Source organism: Dama dama, chromosome 4 (genome assembly GCF_033118175.1).
Source record: "Dama dama isolate Ldn47 chromosome 4, ASM3311817v1, whole genome shotgun sequence".
Taxonomy (NCBI): Eukaryota; Metazoa; Chordata; class Mammalia; order Artiodactyla; family Cervidae; genus Dama; species Dama dama.
Genome location: NC_083684.1, coordinates 67948394 through 67971768, shown reverse-complemented (window position 1 = coordinate 67971768; position 23375 = coordinate 67948394). Strand labels below are relative to the sequence as shown.

General features: G+C 43.7%; 1 protein-coding gene across 1 annotated transcript; it reads right to left on the bottom strand.

Annotated features, from left to right (window-relative positions):
* Window positions 1-940: 940 nt before the first annotated feature.
* LOC133054849 (cationic amino acid transporter 3-like) lies at window positions 941-22919 on the bottom strand. The gene is made up of 13 exons (XM_061140195.1): window positions 22795-22919; window positions 16830-16937; window positions 14038-14436; window positions 12866-13024; window positions 11743-11920; window positions 11427-11539; window positions 11047-11269; window positions 10757-10896; window positions 10553-10655; window positions 2238-2437; window positions 1892-2058; window positions 1512-1620; window positions 941-1349 (listed from the first exon to the last, which is right to left on the bottom strand). The coding sequence occupies exons 3-13, from the start codon at window positions 14405-14407 to the stop codon at window positions 1252-1254; spliced, it is 1860 nt and encodes a 619-aa protein (XP_060996178.1). The 5' UTR covers window positions 14408-14436; window positions 16830-16937; window positions 22795-22919; the 3' UTR covers window positions 941-1251.
* Window positions 22920-23375: the final 456 nt, after the last annotated feature.

The following is a 23375-nucleotide window of genomic DNA, read 5'->3' as shown; positions in this document are numbered from 1 at the left end:
CTCAGGATTGGTGCACTAGGATGACCCAGAGGGATGGGATAGGGAGGGAGTTGGGAGGGGGTTTCAGGATGGGGAACACATGTAAATCCATGGCTGATTCATGTCAATGTATGGCAAAAACCACTACAATATTGTAAAGTAATTAGCTTCCAACTAATATAAATAAGTGAACATAAAATAAAATTAAAAATCTGCAATAGCCCAGTCTCCAGCATTAGGCCATCCTAACTATAAATTACCATTTTCACTCTTTGCTCTTGAATATAGAAGATTCGTCCTGAGCATATTAACTCAGAGACATGGTGACCCATGTGGGCCCATTGGCTATTCTGGACCCGGAGTCAGATTTGTAACAGAAGGCAGGTTCAGCCACTTGCGGCTCAACAGACAGTAAATCAAGGGGCATGCTTTCGTAGACAAGAAAGATGCTTTATTCAGAAAATCCAGTGATCTGGGGAGAAGGTGGACTTGCATCCATAACAGTTCTGCTCAGCGATGACCATCTTTTAAGGGAAACAATCTCAGTTAATCGTTAAGGCAGGAAGTCACTGTCTTTTTTCCATTGCTGCAAATAGGCAGCAGTGGACTGCCTATTTTCCCTGGGATGCTGTCTTGCTCGAGTGACCCACCTGCAACCAGAGATTCTCTTGCCTGTGTGGTCCACCTGCATGTTTACTAAAGGGAAGCTACGGGAGGAAAGTCAGTCATTCTTAAACCAAATTTTTTTTTTTTTTTTGGCTACACCATGGGGCATGTAGGGTCTTTGTTCCCCAACCAGGGATAGAACCCATGCCCCATGCACTGGGAGTGTGGAGTCTTAGCCACTGGACTGCCAGGGAAGTCCCTGGAGTATAACTCTTCACATAATACGTCCTCACCTGAGTTTCCTTCCAGTGGGGCAGTCTCTGTGTTCTTGTTAGAAAGAAGTACAAGAAGGTGATTCTAATGTGCCCATTAATAATTTATTTCTTCCTCTACTTGCCGGTTACATTGTGGTACTTTGTGAAAATTCATCTTGCTGCACACTTATGAAGCATGCACTTAGAAGTATGTATAGTGTGTTTTTAAAAGTTACTGATTATTGCACAATGGTCCAGTCACTTTGTCCACTAGCAATAAACACAGGGCTCTAGGTGCCTCCACCGAGGCTCACAGTGTCCCTTGAATCAGCAGATCTTCCAGGGCATGGAGGGATTCCATGCAGCATCTACTTCCTGTGGGTAAGATGACTCAGCACCAGGGATGTCTTTGTCAAGAGTCTGGGAGGTGGATGCTGGTGGCCGGTGGCTGTTGATGATTGCTCCCTGCCAGGCTGTGTCGGATCCCGTATCCAAAGTATATGAGAAATCCTAGTAGGGAGATGAGACGATAAGAAGGAAATGTAGGTGCTCCACTCACTTACAACTGCCCAGTAGACCTCCTATGGCGTCTGATACAGTGTGGGGAGAAATAGTAGGAAGATGTTGGGTTCAGTCATTCAAGAAACCTCTTTATCCCAGAAAGCAACTTACCAATGGCATTCCAGATGCCAAACAGAGCCCAGGTCCCAGAGGTCGTCTGCATCATCAGGTAAACATTCACGAAGATACTGACCAGTGGGAGGACAGGCAGAGCAGGAACCTGTGGGCAGAGTCAGTTCATCCCTGGACACAGCCCAGATGTCTGAAAGGGAGACCCTATCCCATGTGGGTGGGAGACTCCTGTCCTCCTCAGGCTGTGCATTCAGTGCCTACTGAGATTGTGTATGCAAAGCCCTGAGTGTGAATCAGGGAAGAGTCCATTGGTTTCAGTAACTCCCCTCATTCTCTGTCCAGGAAAGGATATTTTGCCATCAAAGGACAGAGACTTCATTCACTCAAGGTGGACACTTCGGGCACATAAGCTCACTTACCCTGAATGGAAGAGGAGAGGGGTCCTGGGGCTGCCTCCAGATGATGACTGTGACCCCAGTGATGAGCAGCAGCAGCAGCACAGCCACTGTTGTGAGCACAGGGTCTCCAGAGAACACCTGGCTGGGCCACTGGGCCAGGATCAGGCTCAGGATGGTCAGCAGGAGAACTGCAAGGGTCAAGGAGCACCCAGAAGACAAAGACGTCAGGACCTTGGGTCACAATCTTCCCTGAAACCACCTATATCAGGAACGGCCATCATATCTTCCAGACTCCTCCACTGACAAAATACACTCACTCCATCCTGTCAACTTCAAAATATGACCAAAGAGAAGTCTCAGCACTCACCAAGCAGGAAGGCACATCCATAGACAATCTGGGCAGATTTCCGGGTGGGGGTGGTGCTAATAGGCAACCACAGACTCTTTAGAGTCTTTGAGGTTCCTGCTTCAGGTTCAGATTCCAAAGGATTTTCCTTGAGCAGAGGCTTCATCTGAATTTTGTCTTTTATTTTCTCATTCTTTCTTAAATTCCAGTCTGTCTGGTACCTGAATTAGAGACATTATAGGAATATTAACAGCAGTCCCTACTCATTCAAAAACAGGCAGCCCAATGCAGCACTTTCCTGCCTTAAGCAGAGAAGGAGTTTAGAAGGCTGAAGGGGGAGGTGGGTGAGGCTAAGATGGTGGAGGAATAGGACAGGGAGACCACTTTCTCCCTCACAAACTCATCAAAAGTACATTTGTACGCTGAGCTAACTCCACAAAACAACTTCTGAATGCTGGCAGAGGACATCAGCCACCCAGAAAAGCAGCCCGTTGTCTTCAAAAGGAGGTAGACAAAATATAAAAGATAAAAAGAGAGACAAAATAGTTAGGGATGGAGATTGTCCAGGGAACGGAGTCTTAAAAGAGAAGTTTCCAAACACCAGGAAACCTTCTCACCAGTGGTCTCTGGGAAGTTTTGGAATCTCAGAGGGCAACATAACTGGGAGAAAAAATAAATAAATAAAACCCACAGGTTGCGTGCCTAACAGCAACTCCCAGCAGAGAAGTATCCCAGACGCTTGCACCCGCCACCAGCAAGCATGGGCTGAATGGGGAGGAGCGGGCTGCATTGCTTAGGGTAAGGACCAGGCCTGAATGCCCTGAGGGCAGTCTGAGGGAGATAATGTGAGACAGCAACCTAAACTGTGGGATAACCAGAGGGGGGGGGGGGGAAGAGATAGAGACAGAGACAGAGAGAACTATCCCGAGAAAAGCCCTAACTGAAGGCCCGCTCACTGAACAAAGGACTGAGCAATACCAGAGAAGAGCTAGCCGGCTGAGGACCAGCCCATTTCCTGCTGGAGGCAGGGTGCAGGCGGGCGCCAGCCAGAGCAGGAAAGGGGCAAACTCAGCCCCAGAGACAGCATCCCCTACCAAACTGCGAACAGGCTTCCAGTTTCTAACGAAGACTTCCTGAGATTCTGGGCGGTTGACATCGCTGGGAGGGTCGCAGACAGAGATCAGCTCCCCAGAAGAGACACATGGCACCCTGGAGACGGGCGTGCCCTGGAAACCAAGTGGCTGGGACCCGGGTGGTGATAAGACACACCACACCTGGGGAGAGTGCTCTCGCCAAGAACCTGAGGGCCTGAGCTGCTCGGACCGTGGAAGGGCACAAAACACAGGCCTTTGTGGAGCACCCCAGAACTTGAACCTGAGCAGCTTAGACCTGGGAAGTGCATGCAACCTAGGGTCTCCTCCCTGCAGAGCAACCTGGAGCCTAAGCAGCGTAGACTGGGAAAGCACACACGCTGTGAGCGGGGGCAAACCCAGTGTGGCCGAGACACTGCGCGCACTCCCCACACGCCAGTGATATTAGTTTGCAGTGCCCCTCCCTCCCCACAGCACGACTGAACAAGTGAGCCTAAATAAGTGACCACCTTCGCCCCGTGTCAGGGCGGAAATTAGACACTGAAGCAAACAGAAGAAGCCAAGTAAACAGAGGGAACCACTTTGGAAGTGACAGGTGCAACAGATTAAAATCCCTGTAGTTAACACCGACTACATTGGAAGGGGCCTATAAATCCTCAGAAATATAAGCTGGAACAAGGAACCATCTGAAACTGAACTGATCCCACACTGCCCACAATAGCTCCAGAGAAATTCCTAGATATATTTTTACTATTATTTTTAAGAATTTTTTTTCTTTTTTTAAAGTCCTCTCTTACTCTTTAATTTTCATTTTTATAACTTACTAATACCTTGCAAACAAAAAGATCCTATTTTAAAGCAAACTTCATATATATTTCTTATATTTTTGTGATTTTTTAAAAATATTGTATTTTTGAGAGTCTAACCTCTACTCTAGATTTTTAATCTTTGCTTTATGATATTAGTTATCAATTTTGTACATTTAAGAATCCAATCTTCAGTACCCATTTTTACTTAGGAGTGTGATTACTGGCTTGATTACTCTCTCCCCCTTTTGACTCTCATTTTTCTCCCCCAGGTCACCTCTATCTCCTCCCACCCCCTTCTCTTCTCAACCCAACGCTGTGAATCTCTGTGTGTGTTCTGGACTGTGGAGAACACTTAGGGAACAGAATACGGCCTAGATCTATCTCTCTCCTTTTGATTCCCCCCTTTCTTCTCCTGCTCACCTCTCTCTCCTTCCTCCCTCTTCTCGATGTAACTCTGTGAACATCTCTGAGGGATCCAGACTGTGGAGAGCACATAAGGAATTGATTACTGGCTAGATTGCTCTCCCCCCTTTTGATTTCCCCTCTTCTCCTCCTGTCACCTCTATCTTCGTTCTCCCTCTCCTCTTCTCCATGTAACTCTGTGGACCTCTCTGGGTGTTCCGCACTGTGGGGAATCTTTTCAGCATTAACCTAGGTGTTTTATCATTGGTTCTATATGGATGGAGAAGTCTTGAGGCTACTGTAAGAATAAGACTGAGAACCAGAGGCATGAGGCTTAAGCCCCAAACCTGAGAACACCAGAGAACTCCTGACTCCAGGGAACATTAATTGATAAGAGATCATCCAAAAGCCTTCATACCTACACTGAAACCAAGCACCACCTAAGAGCCAACAAGTTCCAGAGGAAGACATACCACGAACATTCTCCAGCAATGCAGGAACATAGCCCTGAGCTCCAATATACAGGCTGCCCAAAGGCACATCAAACCCATAGACATCTCAAAACTCACTACTGGACACTTCATTGCACTCCAAAAAGAAGAAATCCAGCTCCACCCATCAGAACACTGACACAAGCTTCCCTAACCAGAAAACCTTGACAAGCCACTTGTCCAACCCCACCCACAGGGAGGAATTTCCACAATAAAGAGGAACCACAAGCTGCCAGAATACAGAAAGGCCAGCCCAAACAAAAGCAATCTAAATAAGATGAAAAGGCAGAGAAACACCCAGCAAGTAAAGGAACGTGATAAATGCCCACCAAACCAAACAAAAGAGGAGGAGATAGGGAGTCTATCTAAAAAAGAATTCAGAATAATGATAGTAAAAATTTTCCAAAATCTCTAAGGCAAACTGGAGTTACAGATAAATAGCCTGGAGACAAGGATCAAGAAGATGCAAGAAATGTTTAACATGGACCTATATGAAATAAAAAAGAGTCAATCAATAATGAATAATGCAACAACTGAGATCAAAAACACTCTGGAGGGAACCAACAGCAGAATAACAGAGGCAGAAGATAGGATAAGTGAGGTAGAAGATAGAATGGTAGAAATAAATGAAGCAGAGAGGAAGAAAAGAAAAAAGAATTAAAAGAAATGCGGACAACCTCAGGGACCTCTGAGACAATGTGAAACACTCCAACATTTGAATCATAGGAGTCCCAGAAGAAGAAGACAAAAAGAAAGGCCATGAGAAAATACTTGAGGAGATAAAAGCTGAAAATTTCCCTAAAATGGGGAAGGAAATAGTCACCCAAGTCCAAGAAACCCAGAGAGTTCCAAACAGGATAAACCCAAGGCAAAACACTGCAAGACACATATTAATCAAATTAACAAAGATAAAACAAAGAATAAATATTAAAAGCAGCAAGGGAAAAACAACAATTAACACACAAGGGGATTCCCATAAGGATAACAGCCGATCTTTCAATAGAAACTCCTCAGGCCAGAAGCGAACGGCAAGACATACTTAAAGTGGTGAAAGAGAAAAACCTACAACCCAGATGACTGTACCCAGCAGGATCTCATTCAGATATGAAGGAGAAATCAAAAGCTTTACAGACAAGCAAAAGCTGAGAGAATTCAGCACCACCAAACCAGCTCTTCAACAAATGCTAAAGGATCTGCTCTAGACAGGAAACACAGAAAGGGTATATAAACTTAAACCTGAAACAACAAAGTAAATGGCAATGGGATCATACTTATCAATAATTACCTTAAATGTAAATGGGTTGGACACCCCCAAAAAAGACAAAGACTGGCTGAATGGATCAAAAACAAGACCCCTATATATGCTGTCTACAAGAGACTCACCTCAAAACAAGGGACACATACAGTCTGAAAGTGAAAAGCTGGAAAAAGATATTTCACGCAAATGGAGACCAAAAAAAAAAAAAAAAAAAAAAAGCAGGAGTAGCAATACTCATATCAGATAATATAGACTTTAAAATAAAGGCTGTGAAAAGACACAAAGAAGGACACTGTATAATGATCAAAGGATCAATGCAAGAAGAAGATATAACGATTATAAATATATATCCACCCAACATACGAGCACTGCAATGTGTTAAGGCAAATGCTAACAACTATGAAAGGGAAAATTAACAATAACACAATAATAGTGGGAGACTTCAATACCCCACTCACACCTATGGATAGATCAACTAAACAGAAAATAACAAAGAAATACCAACTTTAAAAGACACACTGGACCAGTTAGACCTAATTGATATCGATAGGACATTTCATCACAAAACAATGAATTTCACCTTTTTCTCAAGTGCACAACAAACCTTTTCCAGGATAGATCACATCGTGGGCCATAAATCTAGCCTTGGTAAACTCAAAAAATTGAAATCATTCCAAGCATCTTTTCTGACAATAATGCAGTAAGATTAGATGTCAATTACAGGGAAAAAAAAAAAAAAAAAAAAAAACTATTAAAAATTCCAACATAAGGAGGCTAAACAACATGCTTCTGAATAACCAACAAATCACAGAAGATATCAAAAAGGAATCAAAATATGAATATAAATGAATGAAAATGAAAACACCACAACCCAAAACCTATGGGACACTGTAAAAGCAGTGCTAAGGGGAAGGTTCATAGCAATACAGGCTTACCTCAAGAAACAAGAAAAAAGTCAAATAAATAACCTAACTCTACACATAAAGCACCTAGAAAAGGAAGAAAGGAAGAACCCCAGGGTAAGTAGAAGAAAAGAAATCTCAAAAATTAGGGCAGAAATAAATGCAAAAGAAACAAAGCGACCATAGCAAAAATCAACTAAGCTGAAAGTTGGTTCTCTGAGAAGATAAATAACATTGATAAAACATTAGCCAGACTCATCAAGAAAGAAAGGGAGAGGAATCAAATCAACAAAATTAGAAATGAAAATGGAGAAATCACAACAGACAACACAGAAATACAAAGGATCATAAGAGACTACTATCAGCAGCTCTATGCCAATAAAATGGACAACTTGGAAGAAATGGACAAATTCTTAGAAAAGTACAATTTTCCAAAACTAAACCAGAAGAAATAGAAAATCTTTGCAGACCCATCACAAGCATGGAAATTGAAACCGTAATCAGAAATATTCCAGCAAACAAAAGCCCAGGAACAGACAGCTTCACAGCTGAATTCTACCAAAAATTTAGAGAAGAGCTAACACATATCCCACTCAAACTCTTCCAGAAAATTGCAGAGAGAGGTAAACTTCCAAACTCATTCTATGAGGCCACCATCACCCCAATACCAAAACCAGACAAAGATGTCACAAAAAAAGAAAATTACAGGCCAATATCACTGATGAACATAGATGCAAAAATCCTTAACAACATTCAGGAAACAGAATCCAGCAACATATTAAAAAGATCATACCTCATGACCAAGTGGGCTTTATCCCAGCAATGCAAGGATTCTTTAATATCCACAAATCAATGTATACACCACATTAACAAATTGAAAGATAAAAAGCATATGATGATCTCAATAGATGTAGAGAAAGCCTTTGAAAAATTCAACATCAATTTATGATAAAAACTCTACAGAAAACAGGAATAGAAGGAACATAACTCAACATAATAAAAGCTATATATGACAAACCGACCACAAACACTATCCACAATAATAAAAAATTGAAAGCATTTCCCCTAAAGTCAGGAAAAAGGCAAGGGTGCCAATTCTCACCACTACTATTCAACATAGATTTGCAAGTTTTGGCCATGGCAATCAGAGCAGAAAAAGAAATAAAAGGACTCCAGACTGGAAAAGAAGAAGTAAAAGTCTCACTGTTTGCAGATGACATGATTATCTAAATAGAAAAACCTAAAGACTCTACCAGAAAATTACTAGAGCTAAGCAATGATTATAGTAAAGTTGCAGGATGTAAAAGTAACACACAGAAATCCCTTGCATTCCTATACACTAACAATGAGAAAACAGAAAGAGAAATTAAGGAAACAATTTCATTCACCATTGCAATGAAAAGAATAAAATACTTAGGAATATATCTACCTAAAGAAACAAAAGAACTCTATATAGAAAACTATAAATTACTGATGAAAGAAATCAAAGAGGGCACAAATAGATGGAGAAATATACCATGTTCATGGATTGGAAGAATCAATATAGTGGAAATGAGTATACTACCCAAGACACTCTATAGATTCAATGCAATCCCTATCAAGTTACCAACGGTATTTTTCACAGAACTAGAACAAATGATTTCACAATTTGTATGGAAATACAAAAAACCTCGAATAACCAAAGCAATCTTGAGAAAGAAGAATGGACTTGGAGGAACCAACCTACAAGACAGTATGGTACTGGCACAAAGACAGAAATATAGATCAATGGAACAAAATAGAAAGCCCAGATATAAATCCACACACCTATGGACACCTTGTCTTTGACAAAGGAGGCAAGAATATACAATGGAGAAAAGAAAATCTCTTTAACAAGTGGTGCTGGGAAAACTGGTCAGCTACTTGTAAAAGAATGAAACTAGAACACTTTCTAACACCATACAGAAAAATAAACACAAAATGGATTAGATATAAATGTAAGACCAGAAACTATGAAACTCCTAGAGGAAAACATAGGCAAAACACTCTCTGACAGAAACCACAGCAGGATCCTCTTTGACCCTCCTCCCAGAGTAATGGAAATAAAAGCAAAGATGAACAAATGGGACCTAATTAAATGTAAAAGCTTTTGCACAATGAAGAAAACTGTAAGCAAGGTGAAGAGACAGCCTTCAGAATGGGAAAAAAAATAGCAAATGAAGCAACTGACAAAGAATTAATCTAAAAATATACAGGCAACTCCTGTGGCTCAATTCCAGAAAAATAAATGACCCAATCAAAAAATGGGCCAAGGAACTAAACAGACATTTCTCCAAAAAAGACATACAGATGGCTAACAAACACATGAAAAGATGCTCAACATCACTCATTATCAGAGAAATGCAAATCAAAACCACGTTGGGGTTCCATCTCACACCCGTCAGAATGACTGCTATCCAAAAATCAAGCAATAAATGCTAGAGAGGGTGTGGAGAAAAGGGAACCCTCTTACACTGTTGGTGGGAATGCAAACTAGTACAGCCACTATAGAGAACAGTGTGGCGATTCCTTAAAAGACTGTAAATAGAACTGCCATATGATCCAGCAATCCCATTGCTGGGCATACACACCAAGGAAACCAGAATTGAAAGAGAAACGTGTACCCCAATGTTCATCACAGCGCTGTTTATAATAGCCAGGACATGGAAGCAACCTAGATGTCCATCAGCATATGAATGGATAAGAAAGCTGTGGTACATAGACACAATGGAATATTACTCAGCCATTAAATAGAATACATTTGAATCAGTTCTAATGAGGTGGATGAATCTGGAGCCTATTATACAGAGTGAAGTAAGCCAGAAAGAAAAACACCAATACAGTATACTAATGCTTATATATGGAATTTAGGAAGATGTTAAGGATAACCCTTCTTGCGAGAAAGCAAAAGAGACACAGATGTATAGAACAGTCTTTTGGACTCTGTGGGAGATGGCAAGGGTGGGATGATGTGAGAGAATAGCACTGAAACATGTATATTATCATATATGAAACAGATCACCAGTCCAGGTTCGATGCATGAGACAGGGTGCCCAGGGCTGGTGCACTGGAATGACCCGGAGGGATGGGATGGGGAGGGAGGTGGAAGGGGGTTCAGGATAGGGAACACAGGTACACCCACGGTGGATTCATGTTAATGTATGGCAAAAACCACTATGATATTGTAAAGTAATTAGCGTACCAAAAAAAAAAAAAAAAAAAAAGCTGAAGAGGATGAACTGCCATTCAGTCTTTTTTTTTTTTTTAATTTATTTTTATTATTATTATATATATATATTTTTTCCAGTGTCATACATTGATATTAGGAATGTAAGAGCCCCAGTCAGGGTGCAGTGGAATCTCACCTGAGGACAAGGACAAAAAACGCCACCAAGGAGTAAACCAGCAGGTGTCCAATCGACATGAGGTCCACCAGATTACTGAACTCAAAGAGCAACGCCATGGTCCCTAGAATGAGGGCACGAATGAGGTGGGGGCCGGCAGTGAGAAACCACTGGGCATATCCAGATAAGGACAGTATCCAAGGAGGAGTGTGTTCTGAGGCTCACCTGCAAGGATTCCAGAGGACACAGTGGCCATGATGGGCGTCTTTGTGCGGGCATGGGTCCGGGCAAGTCCTCGGAAAAGGAGCCCATCCTCGGCCATTTCCTGGATCACCTGAGGCACGGGGAACAAGGAGCTCTGCAGTCTGGAAGGCACGGTGGGAAGACGGGTGGGGATGTTGAGAAGCAGGAGAGACCAGGGCTCTGTCTCCCTGGTCTACCTCTCATCTCTCAATCCCAAGGGCTGAAACACCTGAGCATCTGACAGTTCGCGGAGAGAAAGCCTTGACACTGACCTGTATAAAAGAAAACAGAGGATGCCAACAGCCACGACATATCTGGCAGGGCCCCACCCAACATGGAGGAAAGCCTGTGGAAAGGGGCTGTCAGGCTGAATCTGGTAGTAGGGCACCATGAGGGTGAGAGTCGCCGAGACACCAAAATATGCCAAAAAGCAGAAGAAGACCGTGGTCACGATGCTGATGGGGATGGAGCGGTGAGGATCTGGGGCTTCTTCCCCTGCAGGGTGAGTGAACATCTCGGGTTAGGAAAACACTGATGGTGCAGCACAAAATCCACTCTCCTCTTGAACTTCAGAGTGTTAAAAAATCTTCTACCAACCCCTATGCCCAAGGGCAGCCCAATTTCCTGATGGGACACACAATGGCCCTGTTACCTTTAGTGACAATGTCATCAAAACCGACAAACGAATAGAAACATAGAGCTGCTCCATGGAGAATTCCATCATAGTCGAAGGGCACAAACCCTCCAGAACCCAGAGGGCCCAAGCTACAGTGAAAGAAGAAGCAAGAAAGACCATGAGGGAAGTGTGTTCAGTCATCCCTACTGGACTTCACAGTTAATACCTCAAGCCCTGGGCTCCACGACCTTGTTATCCGGATCCACCAGCCCAGATCTCTTTAGACCCCACCAGATTCCCAGCTCTGCACCAGCCCCCACAAGCATGACAAGGACCAGAGCACCCTCCTGACCTATAGATGTCACCGGATTCAGACATGTTCAATGTGTAGTCCTGTTCCGTGAGCTCCCAGTTGTGCAGGTCTCCCTTAATGAAGCCAGAGATGATGATGAAGCTGAGAACCAAAAGATTGATGCCTGTGGATATTTTTCCAACTAGGACTGACTCACGAGCTCCCAGAACCAGTACTCCTGTGGGAAGGAAGGAATGTGAGACATTCCGAGACAACCAAATCAAATCCATAGACACAGAAGGCAGACTAGTGGTTGCCAGGGGTTAGAGAGCTGTGTGATTAACATGGATGGACTGTCACTGCTCAGTGGGTACTGGGTTTCCTTTTGCTGTGATGAAAATGTCTGAAGCTAGAAGAAGGTGATCATTATACATCTTGAATGCCCTAAGTACCACTGAGTTGCATACTTTAACGTGGTTAGTTTCTTACTGTGGCCATTATCATATGATACGGGCTCAGTCACTCTGACCCTTTGAGACCCCATGGAGCCTGCCAGGCTCCTCTGTCCATGGAATTTTCCAGGCAAGATTACTGGAGTGGGTTGCCATTTCCTACTCCAGTCACATAATATACACATCTCTCAAATCATCATGATGTTCACCTTGAGTTGATATAATGTTGTATGTCAATTATATATGAATAAGACTAATGAAAAATAATAAAATGGCTAATTTTATGCTATGCTAATTTCCTCCCAATTGAAAAAAGTCTCAGTACAGAGGAAGAAACTTGTCACTCTAAGTAAATGATTCTCAGCTGTGGGTGATTTGTGTCCCCAAGAGACATTTGCCAATGTCTGGAGACATCGTTTGTCACAGTTTGGGAAATGTGAGTCACAGGTGTTTAGTGAATGAAGTCTAAAGGTGCTACACACCTGACAGTGATTAATTAAGAAAATCCTACAGTACACAGGTCGGCCCCCAACACCAAAGGCTGTTTCAGCCTAGAAGGTCAGTAATGCCAAGAGTGGGAAACAACAGTCTATGTCTCGGCTTCCTGTCTTCTGTATCATAGACCCTAGTTTGTAGGTTCCACAATTCTGCCACCTCAAGCCTTTCCCACCCTAGTTCCCCCGCTGCCCCACATCCCAGTCTTCCCATCCTAACTTGGATCCCTGTCTCACCTGTGAGCAACAGCACCAGGGACAAAGCGACAAAGTCTGGATACTTGGCCAGGTAGTAGGGCATATATGGAGAGAAAGTTCCCTCTAAGGCCTGAAAGATGTGGTTCCCAATCAGGCTGTCGAAGGCGATGCTCCAGGCCCTGGCCACGCTGCCTGTGACTGAAGCAGAATAAGAAGAAACATTTGTTGACAATTATAAATTGTACCCCCCTATACACCAAGACCCCTTCATGGATCACAGCATTGTCATGGTGATGGGCTAGCATAGTTCAATAAAACTATGAGCCTTGCCATGCAGGACCTCTCAAGACAGATGGGTCACAGTGAAGAGTTTTGACAAAATGTGGGCCACTGGAGAAGGAAATGGCAACCAACTCTAGTATTCTTGCTAGGAGGACCCCATGGACAGCATGAAAAGGCAAAAAGTTATGATTCTGGAAGAGGAGCTCCCCGGGTCAGAAGGTGTCCAACATGGGAAAGATTGAAGGTAAAAGGAGAAGGGGGCCTCAGAGGATGAGATGGTTGGACAGCATCACTGACTCAGTGAATATGAGCTTAAGCAAACTCCAGGAGATAGTGGAGGAAGAGGCGCCTGGTGTGCTGTAGTCCATGGGGTTGCAAAGACTTGGGCACAATTTAGTGACCAAACAACAGCAAAAACAAATACACAAAGTCATGTATGTTGGGGAAAAAACACAAAATACCAAATCTCAAAGAGTTTCTTTTCATCGGGTGGGGAAAATAGATCCAGATAATTCTAAAATAGGTCAACTATTTAATGTTTGTGGGAGATCAAAGTTATGCAACAAACGAGGGAAGTGGGAGCAAGTTGTCTGGGCAATGAGGATTAAAATTTTAGTTCAAATGCTAATGGAAACTCTGAAGGCAACCGCTAAGCAGAGACTTCAGTATAGTGAGGGGATGAGCCTGTGGGCCATGCCTCCCTCTCACCCACTCCCCACGGTTCCCTTTCCATCTGGGTTCTTGGTCCATCTCTTAAGGAAAGCATGGGAAAGCCGAAAAGAATGAAGTTGTGGACTTTTCCTTATGTTATTCCCCTCCTCTCCTCACAGAGTGGATGATCAAGTTCTCATGCATGATCGAAGACCCAAATGCCTGCTCCTGGTCTCCTGAACTTCAGCCCCACACCTACCCCTGACCCATCTTCTCACCAACGACATAGGACAGTATGAGGTTCCAGGCAGTGATGAATGCCCATAATTCTCCCAAGCTGATGTAGCTGTAGAGATATGCAGAACCAGTCCACGAGACCTGTGTCCCAAATTCGGCATAGCAGAGCCCAGACAATACAGAAGACAGGGCTGCCACCAAGAAGGAGATGATGATCGCTGGTCCAGCAATGAACATGGCCACTTCTCCCACCAGGATGTATACGCCAGCCCCCAGGGTGCTGGCCACACCGAAGGCCACCAGTTTCAGGATGTTCAGAGGAGCCGTGGGACTCTGAGAATCCTCAGTGGGCTCCAGGGGCCGCCTGCGGACCAGCTTCTGACCGAACTGGTAGAGATCCTGACACCGCATCCTAGATGGAGTTGAGGAGCTGTGATCTGCTGAGGAAACAAGACATGAAGCCATCAGCAAGGTCCACGCGCCCTTGGCCCTGGGAGTCCAAGTCCACGGAGCAGTGCAACGATGAGGGGCAGGTGGTAAAAGGACACTTGGGACAAGGTCTCCATCTCTGAGCTTTGGTTTCTTCAAACACAAAGAAATCTTTTAACATGTTTCAAAGTTACTGGAAAGGCTTTTGAAAGAGAAGTGAGGTGGAGAGGATTAGGTCTCCCCCAAAATGTGCCACTTGGAATATGGGTTCTTTGGTGTGTGTCTGTGCTCAGTCCTGTCTGACTCCTTGAGACCCTGTGGACGGTAGCCCGCCAGGATCCCCTGTCATGGGATTCTCCAGGCAAGAATGCTGGAGTGTGTTGCCATGATCTCTGCCCAGGGATCTTCCCGATCCAGGGATCAAACCTGAGCCTCCTGTGTCTCCTGCAGAGGCAGGTGGGCTCTACCACTGAGACCTCTGGGAAATCCCTGGATTGTCTTGAGCTGAAGGCAATTAAGACCCACAGACTCAGGAAATGCTTTCTATCTCTCCCTTAACTGCTCAAATGTCCATGTACAAGCACAAACATACATCCACTTATTGTGCCTCAATATACAGCCTTAAAAAAAAATTGTACGTCTGTGGCAACCGTATGTTGTCATAAGATGGTTAGCAATTCTTCTTTTTATAAATACAGTGTCTTAATATTACAGAATCTGAAGCAGTAATGGAACCTGGAGCCTGGCAGGCTACAGTCAAGGGGATTGCAAAGAGTCAGACAAGACTGAGCGATGAAACAACAACAACAGGCATGGGGGAAGCTTGGATTCCCCCTGAGAGCTGGGAGAAGTTAGAAGGGGGTCATTTAGAATGCCAGGAGAGTTAACCTCAGTCCATTTTCCCACTTTGTGGCAACAAAGATCTAATTGTAAGATAGCATTATAATCTAGAGACCAAGTTTTAGGCCACTTTCCAACCCCCAACTTAAATAAAGGCCCGACATTATTAAAGCAAACCTGAGTTTTCCTTTTCTTGGCCCATCTGGCTTTTAAAGGGAATACTAGCAGGTTGAGCTTCTCTAGGGGTTCAGAAAGTAAAGAATCCGCCTGCAGTGCAGGAGACTGGTACTCGATCCTTGGGTGGAGAAGATACACTGGAGAAGGGAATGGAAACCCACTCCAGTATCCTTGCCTGGAGAATCCCATGGACAGAGGAGTCTGGCAGGCTACAGTCCACAGGGTCAAAAAGAGTTGCACATCACTTAGCGACTAAACCACAGCTACAACAATATGGGAGCAATTTGCTGGCGGTGGTGGTAGGTGCTGAGCCTTGATTCTGGGTGTGGTTCTCCCAAAGTTGATGAGGAAGCTCTGCTTGGGTGAGGGACAGGCCGGGGGTTGTCGTTTAGGCAGAATGAGAGAAATAGAGAGAGGGGCAAGAAAAAGATAACTAGGGCTCCTTCACTGAGCAGACCTAGATTAAGCCCCGCAGGTCTTGGAAAGAGAACAAAGCAGAGAATGAGAGCAAGTTCTCCTGGGAGAGAGAGAGAGTCAGAAGCCTCAAGCCAGCAGTTTGGGAGACCTGCAGTTTACCTTAAAATCCTGGGTTTCAGCCCCAAATGATCTCGGAGGGAGAGAGAGACAGCCGTGAGCACTGGCTTAGTTCTCTGCCCAAGAATTGGGCTTGAGTAGCTTGGATGAAAACCAAGACTCCTAGTCGCCAGTCCATCGGGGGCTAGAACTAGAAACACGGTTCTCCTGGCTCTAGTCCCCAGCAAAAAGGAAAAAAAAAATAGCATCTCCCCAGGAGGCAAAAACTAAAAATATGGTAAAAGTCTATTACTGGAGACACAGCACACTTGTGCAGGAGCACACAGAGGAAACAGTTTGTTTAGTTAAGACAGAAGCCAGGCAGAGTTCACACCCAAGAGAGAGGCTGTGGGCGTCCTCCCAAAGGAGGAGGAGCCCCATAAAGACACTGTTATGTTGTGTAGGTAGAGCAGTTCTTCCCGACTTTGTTTACCTTGGCCAATTACCTGGTTTCTTTTTCCACAGCTGCCCTGTCCTAGGACCCTCCCTGACAAGTGTGTGCAGCTTTTTTTCCTAGATAGATTCCAGCACACAGGCCTGTGGGGGTCTGGACATCACCGATTATGAGATGGCACCCCCTGATAGGAGGTGCCCCCCAAGGAGACTTTCGCACATGTGTGGTTACCCAAAGATAGAAAATATGTGACCTCTTGATCTTTTACACACACGGGGTTTAACCCCTTTCTGTCTCTGCCATGATTGCTATAGTAACATGTCCACAGCAGGCAAAGTCCGGCTATTTGCCCTGTTCCTGTCATTTGCATCTCCAAGTGCAAACAGAAGTCTAGTTGTAAATATATAGCCTAGACCTCACCTGCCTCATTCCTCAGGAAATGTAAACAGAAGGCTAGTTGTAGATGTAGTTCTTTCTCCTGTTCATCTGCCCTTCGTGTGTCTTCTTTGCAGGCTCCAGACAGAGAACCTAGGAGGATGGAGGACAAGATTATTTGCCCCAAGAGCAATAAAGTTTAAATGCTTCTACAATATGATGAGGGCTTCCCTGGTGGCTCAGACGTGAAGAATCTGCCTGCAATGCAGGAGTTCTCAGTTTGATCTCTGGGTCAGGAAAATCTCCTGGAGAAGAGAATGGCAACCCACACCGGTATTCTCACCTGAGTAACCCCATGGACAGAGGAGCCTGGCAGGCTATAACCCATGGGGTCACAAAAGAGCCAGACATAACTGAGTGACTAAACAACAACAAATATATATACATATATATTCATACATGCATACAGTGGGATACTACTCAGCCATGAAAAATGAAACAATGCCCCTTGCAGCAGTATGGACCTAGAGCTTATCATAGTTAGTGAAGTAAGTCAGAAAGAGAAAGACAGATACCATATGACATCACTTACATGTGGAATCTAAAATACAAGCCACATGAACATATCTATGAAATAGATATAGACTCACAGATATAGAGAGCAGACATATGATGGCCAAGGGAGAGGGAGAAGGAAGGATTGGGAGTTTGGGATTAGCACATGCAAACTATTCTATATAGATAAACAACAAGATCCTACTGTATAGCACAGGGAACTATAATCAATATCTTGTGATAAATTGTCATTGAAAAGAATATATCAATATATATGTATATCTGAGTCACTTTGCAGTACAGGAGAAATTATCTCAATGCTGTAAATCAACTATACTTCAATAAAATGAAAAGAAAATAGTTCAAATTGAAGCAGCCAATAAGTGAGATTCTAAATTTTAAAAAATAAGACATCTAAAATAGGCATTAGGGATTTAGTACTAAGGAGCACTCCCCTCTTTCACAACAGCAGGACATTTGGAATCCAGCCCACATATCTTATATTGAAAAAAAATTCCACATTGTTTTTTAAAAAAATCTGACTTTTTAAACAACTGTAATATAATAGAAGAAAACATACAGAGTTTAAAATAATGTAAGGACAGAGACTTAAGCCATGAGAATTGCGTGTCTGATATCACATAGTATAGAATTTTCTTGTTGTTTAGTCATTCAGTCATGTCTGACTCTTTTGTGGCCCCATGGACTGTAACCTGTCAGGTTCCTCTGTCCATGGGAACTGGAGTGGGTTGCCATTTCCTCCTTAGGGGATCTTCCTGTCCCAGGGGTCAAACCCACGTCTCCTGCATTAGCAGTCAGGTTCTTTACCACTGATCTACCTGGGATGTCCAGTAGACAACGCCAACTGACAGGCACTCTCTTCCTATTATGATTCATGAGAGAGTCACTCAGGTCCACCTCTGCTGCTTTCTCCCCACCCTCTCATCTTTCCAACATAATTTCCCATGTTTTAAATTCATCTCACGGTGACTGTGGTAACTGTAAGAGGTAGGCTCATAGTCTGCTTCTTTTTCCTTTTTCATTCAACAGTTACCCTGTATTTCCAAGTGAGTGTCCTGATCTTTATCCCGTCCCAAACTTCCCTGCCCTCTGACTTCTATCTCTCAAATACTAACACCTTTTCATTTTTATGTACTTCTTAAGTGTCTGAAATTATTACTCAATTCTACAACCATCGCTGAGTTTGGGTGCTTTGTGTTTACATTATATGTGAATATTTTAAATTGATGTTGAGTTCACTGTGACCTGTGATTCACAGTTGATAACCTGCCCCACCCCCACTCTTGCCCCCACCCCAGTCTTCAGCATGTTAGTCCTCCCATCTGTGCCTCCTCCTCCTGCCTCTTTTCTGTCTCAGATGGAAACACTTCTTCGTCTCACTCTCTCTCTCTTGCTTCTGCCCCCTCCCCCATGCATCCTGTTTTTTACACGAATTCATCACTATGCCTTGGACCAGTGGATTTCCTGTCTTGGTTGCATTTGGAAACCAATCCAAATCCCAAAGCCAGGCTAGCCCTGACAGAATGGAAACTAAATCAGAGGGGAGTTGAGAGAAAACCATGTGACCTGGGAAGAGGATGAAAAAATTCCCAATCACAGTATTGTCAAAGATTCTTCCATTATGAGGGGACCCTCTTGGGAACACACACACATACACCACGAGTTTTCTCCATTATCTTGTAAAAGGAAGGAGTCTAGAAATAAGTGTAATTTTTTCATGTTTTTTGATATTCTTATATTTTGGACTTCCCTGGTGGCACAGTGGATGAGAATCCACCTGCTAATGCAGGGCACATAGGTTTGATTCCTGGTCTGGGAAGATCCCACATGGCACAGAGCAACTAAGCCTGTGCTCCACAACTACTGAGCCTGTGCTCCACAATAAGAGAAGCCACCGCAAGAAGCATGCACACCAAAGCAAAGAGTAGCCCCCTCGCCACAATCAGAGAGAAAACCCACCCGAAGAAACTAAAACCTAGTGTGGCCAACATTTATAACAGTTTTTTAAAAATAAAATGTTTTGTGAAATTCACCAGTGAAATGATCTTTTCTGTGTTGAGAGGTTTCTTATCACTGATTTAACCTCCTTCAGTTCAGTTCACTTCAGTCTCTCAGTCGTGTCCAACTCTTTGCGACCCCATGATTCGCAGCAGGCCAGGCCTCTCTGTCCATCACCAACTCCCAGAGTCCACTCAAACTCATGTCCATTGAGTCGGTGATGCCATCCAACCATCTCATCTTTTGTCGTCCCCTTCTCCTCCTGCCCCCAATCCCTCCTAGCATCAGGGTCTTTTCCAATGAGTCAACTCTTTGCATGAGGTGGCCAAAGTATTGGAGTTTCAGCTTCAGCATCAGTCCTTCCAATTAACCTCCTTACTTGTTTGTTATTGGTTTATTTGTACAGTTTATTTTATCCTGATTTTGTCTTGGTAAGTTGGATGTTTCTAAAAATGTGGTCTGTTTTGTCTAGGTTATCCAATTTGTTGGCATATAGTTTTTCATTGTAGTTTCTTATAAGACTGTGTATATTTAAAGTACCATTTATAATATCTCCTCCTTATTTCTGATTTTATTTATTTGACTAATCTCTTTTTAAATTTTTTATTGGCATATAATTGCTTTACAATGTTGTGTTAGTTTTTGTTATATAAATAAGTGAATCAGCTTTGTTGCTGTTGAGTCACTCAGTCTTGTCTGACTCTGTGCCACCATGGACTGTAGCCTGCCAGTCTCCTCTGTCCATGGGATTCTCCAGGCAAGAATACCAGAGTGGGTTTTTACTTCCTTCTCCAGGGAAACTTCCCAGACCAGGGATTGAACTAGCGTCTCCTGCATTGGCAGGTGGATACTTTACTGCTGAGCCACATGGGAAGCCCAGTGAATGCTATACGTATTCATATGTCCCCTCCCTCTTGGGACTCCCTCCCACCCCATCCCCCATCCCAACCCTCTAGGGCACCACAGAGCTACAAGCTGAGGTTCTGTGTTCTGTGCAGGTTCCTATTAGCTATCTGTTTTGCACATGTAGTGTATACATGTCAATCCTAATCCCCCAGTTTGTTCAATCCTCTCCTTCCCCCACTGTGTCCATATGTCAGTGAGCTATCACCTCACAGAAGTCAGAATGGTCACCACTGGAAAATCCACAAACAATCAATGCTGGAGAGGATGTGGAGAGAAGGGAACTCTACTGCACTCTTGGTGGGAAAGTAAACTGACACAGCCACTATGGAGAACAGGATGGACATTCCTTAACAAACTAGGAATGAAACTACCATATGACCCGCAATCCACTGCTGGGCATAAACCCTGAGAAACTCAAAGTCAAATCAAACCAAATCACAAAGATACATGTACCTGGATGTTCATTGCAGCCCTGTTTACAACAGGCAGGACATGGAAGCAACCTAGATGTCTACAGACAGATGAATGGGTAAAGAAGATGTGGTACATATATGCAATGAAGTATTACTCAGCCATAAAAAGGAATGGGTGTGAGTCACTTGTAGTGAAGTGAATAAACCTAGAATCTGTTATACAGAGTGAAAAAACTCAGAAAGAGGAAAACAGATATTGTATAGTAAGCATATGAATGGAATCTAAAAAATAGGACTGATGAATCTATTTGTGGGGAAGGAAAGGAGATGAAGATGTAACAACAGACTTGTGGACACAGGTGAGGGAGGAGAGGGTGGGATGAGCTGAGAAAGTAGCACTGACATTTATACATGATTATGTGTGAAACAGATAGCTCGTGGGAAGCCACTGTACAACACGGGGAGCTCAGTCTGGAGCTCCGTGATGACCTAGAGGGATAGGGATATATACATATAATTATGACTGAGCCTCCTTGTTCTAAGGCAGAAACTAACACAACATTGTAAAGTGATTATCCTCCAACTAAAAAGGTGTAAAAATTTTAAGAATAAAGTATTATTAAATTTTGATTTTTAAAAAAAAAAAGGAAAAACAGATGGCTTCCCAAATGCCTGGAGGGAGGGAGGACTAATCTTCATTCTGAATCAGAAATGACAGATTCTGATTTCTATCCTTTGGGACATAGAATGTCTCCCCATTACACTTGCTTTGCAGGGCTAGGCTGACTCAGTGAACAGGAGTTAAGGTCGGTGGGCTTCTGTCCATGTTACTCTAAGGTCCAAGTTGAACACTATGGTTGAGGGTAAGCATTCAAAGAGTCAGGAATCTATGATTAGGATATTGGCCCCACGAACACCTCTCTGCCCTTCATCAAGTCATATACTTCTCTGGACCTGTGTTTCCTTCTTGTTCAAATGCTGCTGATAAACTTTTGAGCCCTGTCGTTTGGAATGTAAAATGGTGCAGTTGCTGTGGATAAAGTATGGTGGTTCCTCCAAAAACCAAAACTTAAATTACCATCGTGGTTGAGCAGTCCCACTTCTGAGTGTACACCCAAAAGAACTGAAAGTGAGGTCACAGGAAATGTTTGCACACCCATGTTTGTAGCAGCATTTTTCACAATAGTTTAAAGATGAAAGCAACCCAAATGGACATCCACGAAAACTGGATAGGCAGAATGTGATCTGTACCTACAGAGGAATATTATTCAGGAATAAAAAGACAGGAAATTCTGACCCATGCTACAACAGGGACAATACCCTTGTGGACAAGAAACTTGAGGACAATATGCTAAATGATAAAAAGCCAGTCTCTAAAAGACAAATACTGTTATGATTCCACTTCTATGAAGTACTTGATATAGTCAAATTTACAGCGACAGAAAATAGAATGGTGATTTACTAGGGCCTGGGTGAGAGGAAAAATAGGGAGTCATTGTTAAATGAGAACCTGGTTTCAGTTTTACAAGACGAAAAGAGTTCTGCAAATTGGTGCCACAGCTATGTAAATTTACCAAAAATTGCTGAACGGTTCATTTAAAAGTGGTGATGATGGCAAATTTATGTGTATTTTACCACAATTTAAAACAAAATGATGCCAGTGATAAACAGGAGAGCCAACTTCACAGAATTGCTGAGTGTACAAAACTCTAAGGTAACTTAACACGAAATACCACTGAGTCATCCTCAGCGGAATGCTCAGCTCCTAGAGGAGGCATCTGCAGACATGGAGGGCAGACAGGAGACAGAAGACTGAAGGCAGTGGTACCCGTATCACAAACTCTATGTGAGGGTTATCTGAGTGTTGAGTGAGCACCAGTCTAAAACCAGTCCAAGAGCCTTTGGACACAGATCCAATCTCTCCCAGCCCCTCCTCTTCTCACACAAACACAACAGCTCCCAGATCCTTCTACTTTCATTTGAAAAACGGGTCTCTCCACCATCAGACTGGAGCCAGGCTGCCCCCCAACAACCACACTCAGGATTGCCGAGGTCTCTTTGGGAAGATGTGAACTCAGCTCCCAGTCTCCCACAGAAAAGGGTGACCCGAGACTTACTGGATCCTTGGAGCAGAGCCTGGAGCACTGGGGCAGTCAGGGAGGCTGAGGTTAAGTCACGCAGGGTAGAAGCTGATGTGTGTCCAAAAACCAAAGAGGGAAGTCCCTGAGCACAGAAGACAACACTTAACCCCTGGGTAGTTGGGTTGGGGAGGAGGCTGGGAGGACCGGAAGCTTATGCAAAGTTCCTGTCAGCCCTGAACACTTCTGTGGTTACCATCAAGGGATTTTCAAAGATGTTTTTAACTGGGGTAACATACAAATGACATCTCCCTCATAGCACAGTCGGTAAAGAATCTGCCTGCAATGCAGGAGACCAGGTTCAATTCCTGGGTTGGGAACATCCTCTGGAGAAGGGATAGGCTACCTGCTCCAGTATTCTCACCTGGAGAATCCCATACACAGATTAGCCTGGCAGGCTATAGTCCATGGGATCACAAGATTTGGACACAACTTAGCGACGAAACCACCACCAATGTACAAATAACAGGAAATTGACAATTTTACCCTCTTTAAGTAATCAGTTCAGTCGTGTCATAACCAAAAGCAGGGTCCGGCTGCTGGCTCCTCAAAAGCCATTA

Excerpts from the sequence above, each read along its gene's own strand:
- LOC133054849 (XM_061140195.1), bottom strand. The coding sequence starts at position 14,407 with ATGCGGTGTCAGGATCTCTACCAGTTCGGTCAGAAGCTGGTCCGCAGG. Across the intron at positions 11,921-12,865 it reads CCTGGTGCTGTTGCTCACAG|GAGTACTGGTTCTGGGAGCT; the intron begins GTGAGACAGGGA and ends TCCTTCCCACAG. Across the intron at positions 2,059-2,237 it reads TGGATGTGCCTTCCTGCTTG|TTCTCCTGCTGACCATCCTG; the intron begins GTGAGTGCTGAG and ends TGACCCTTGCAG.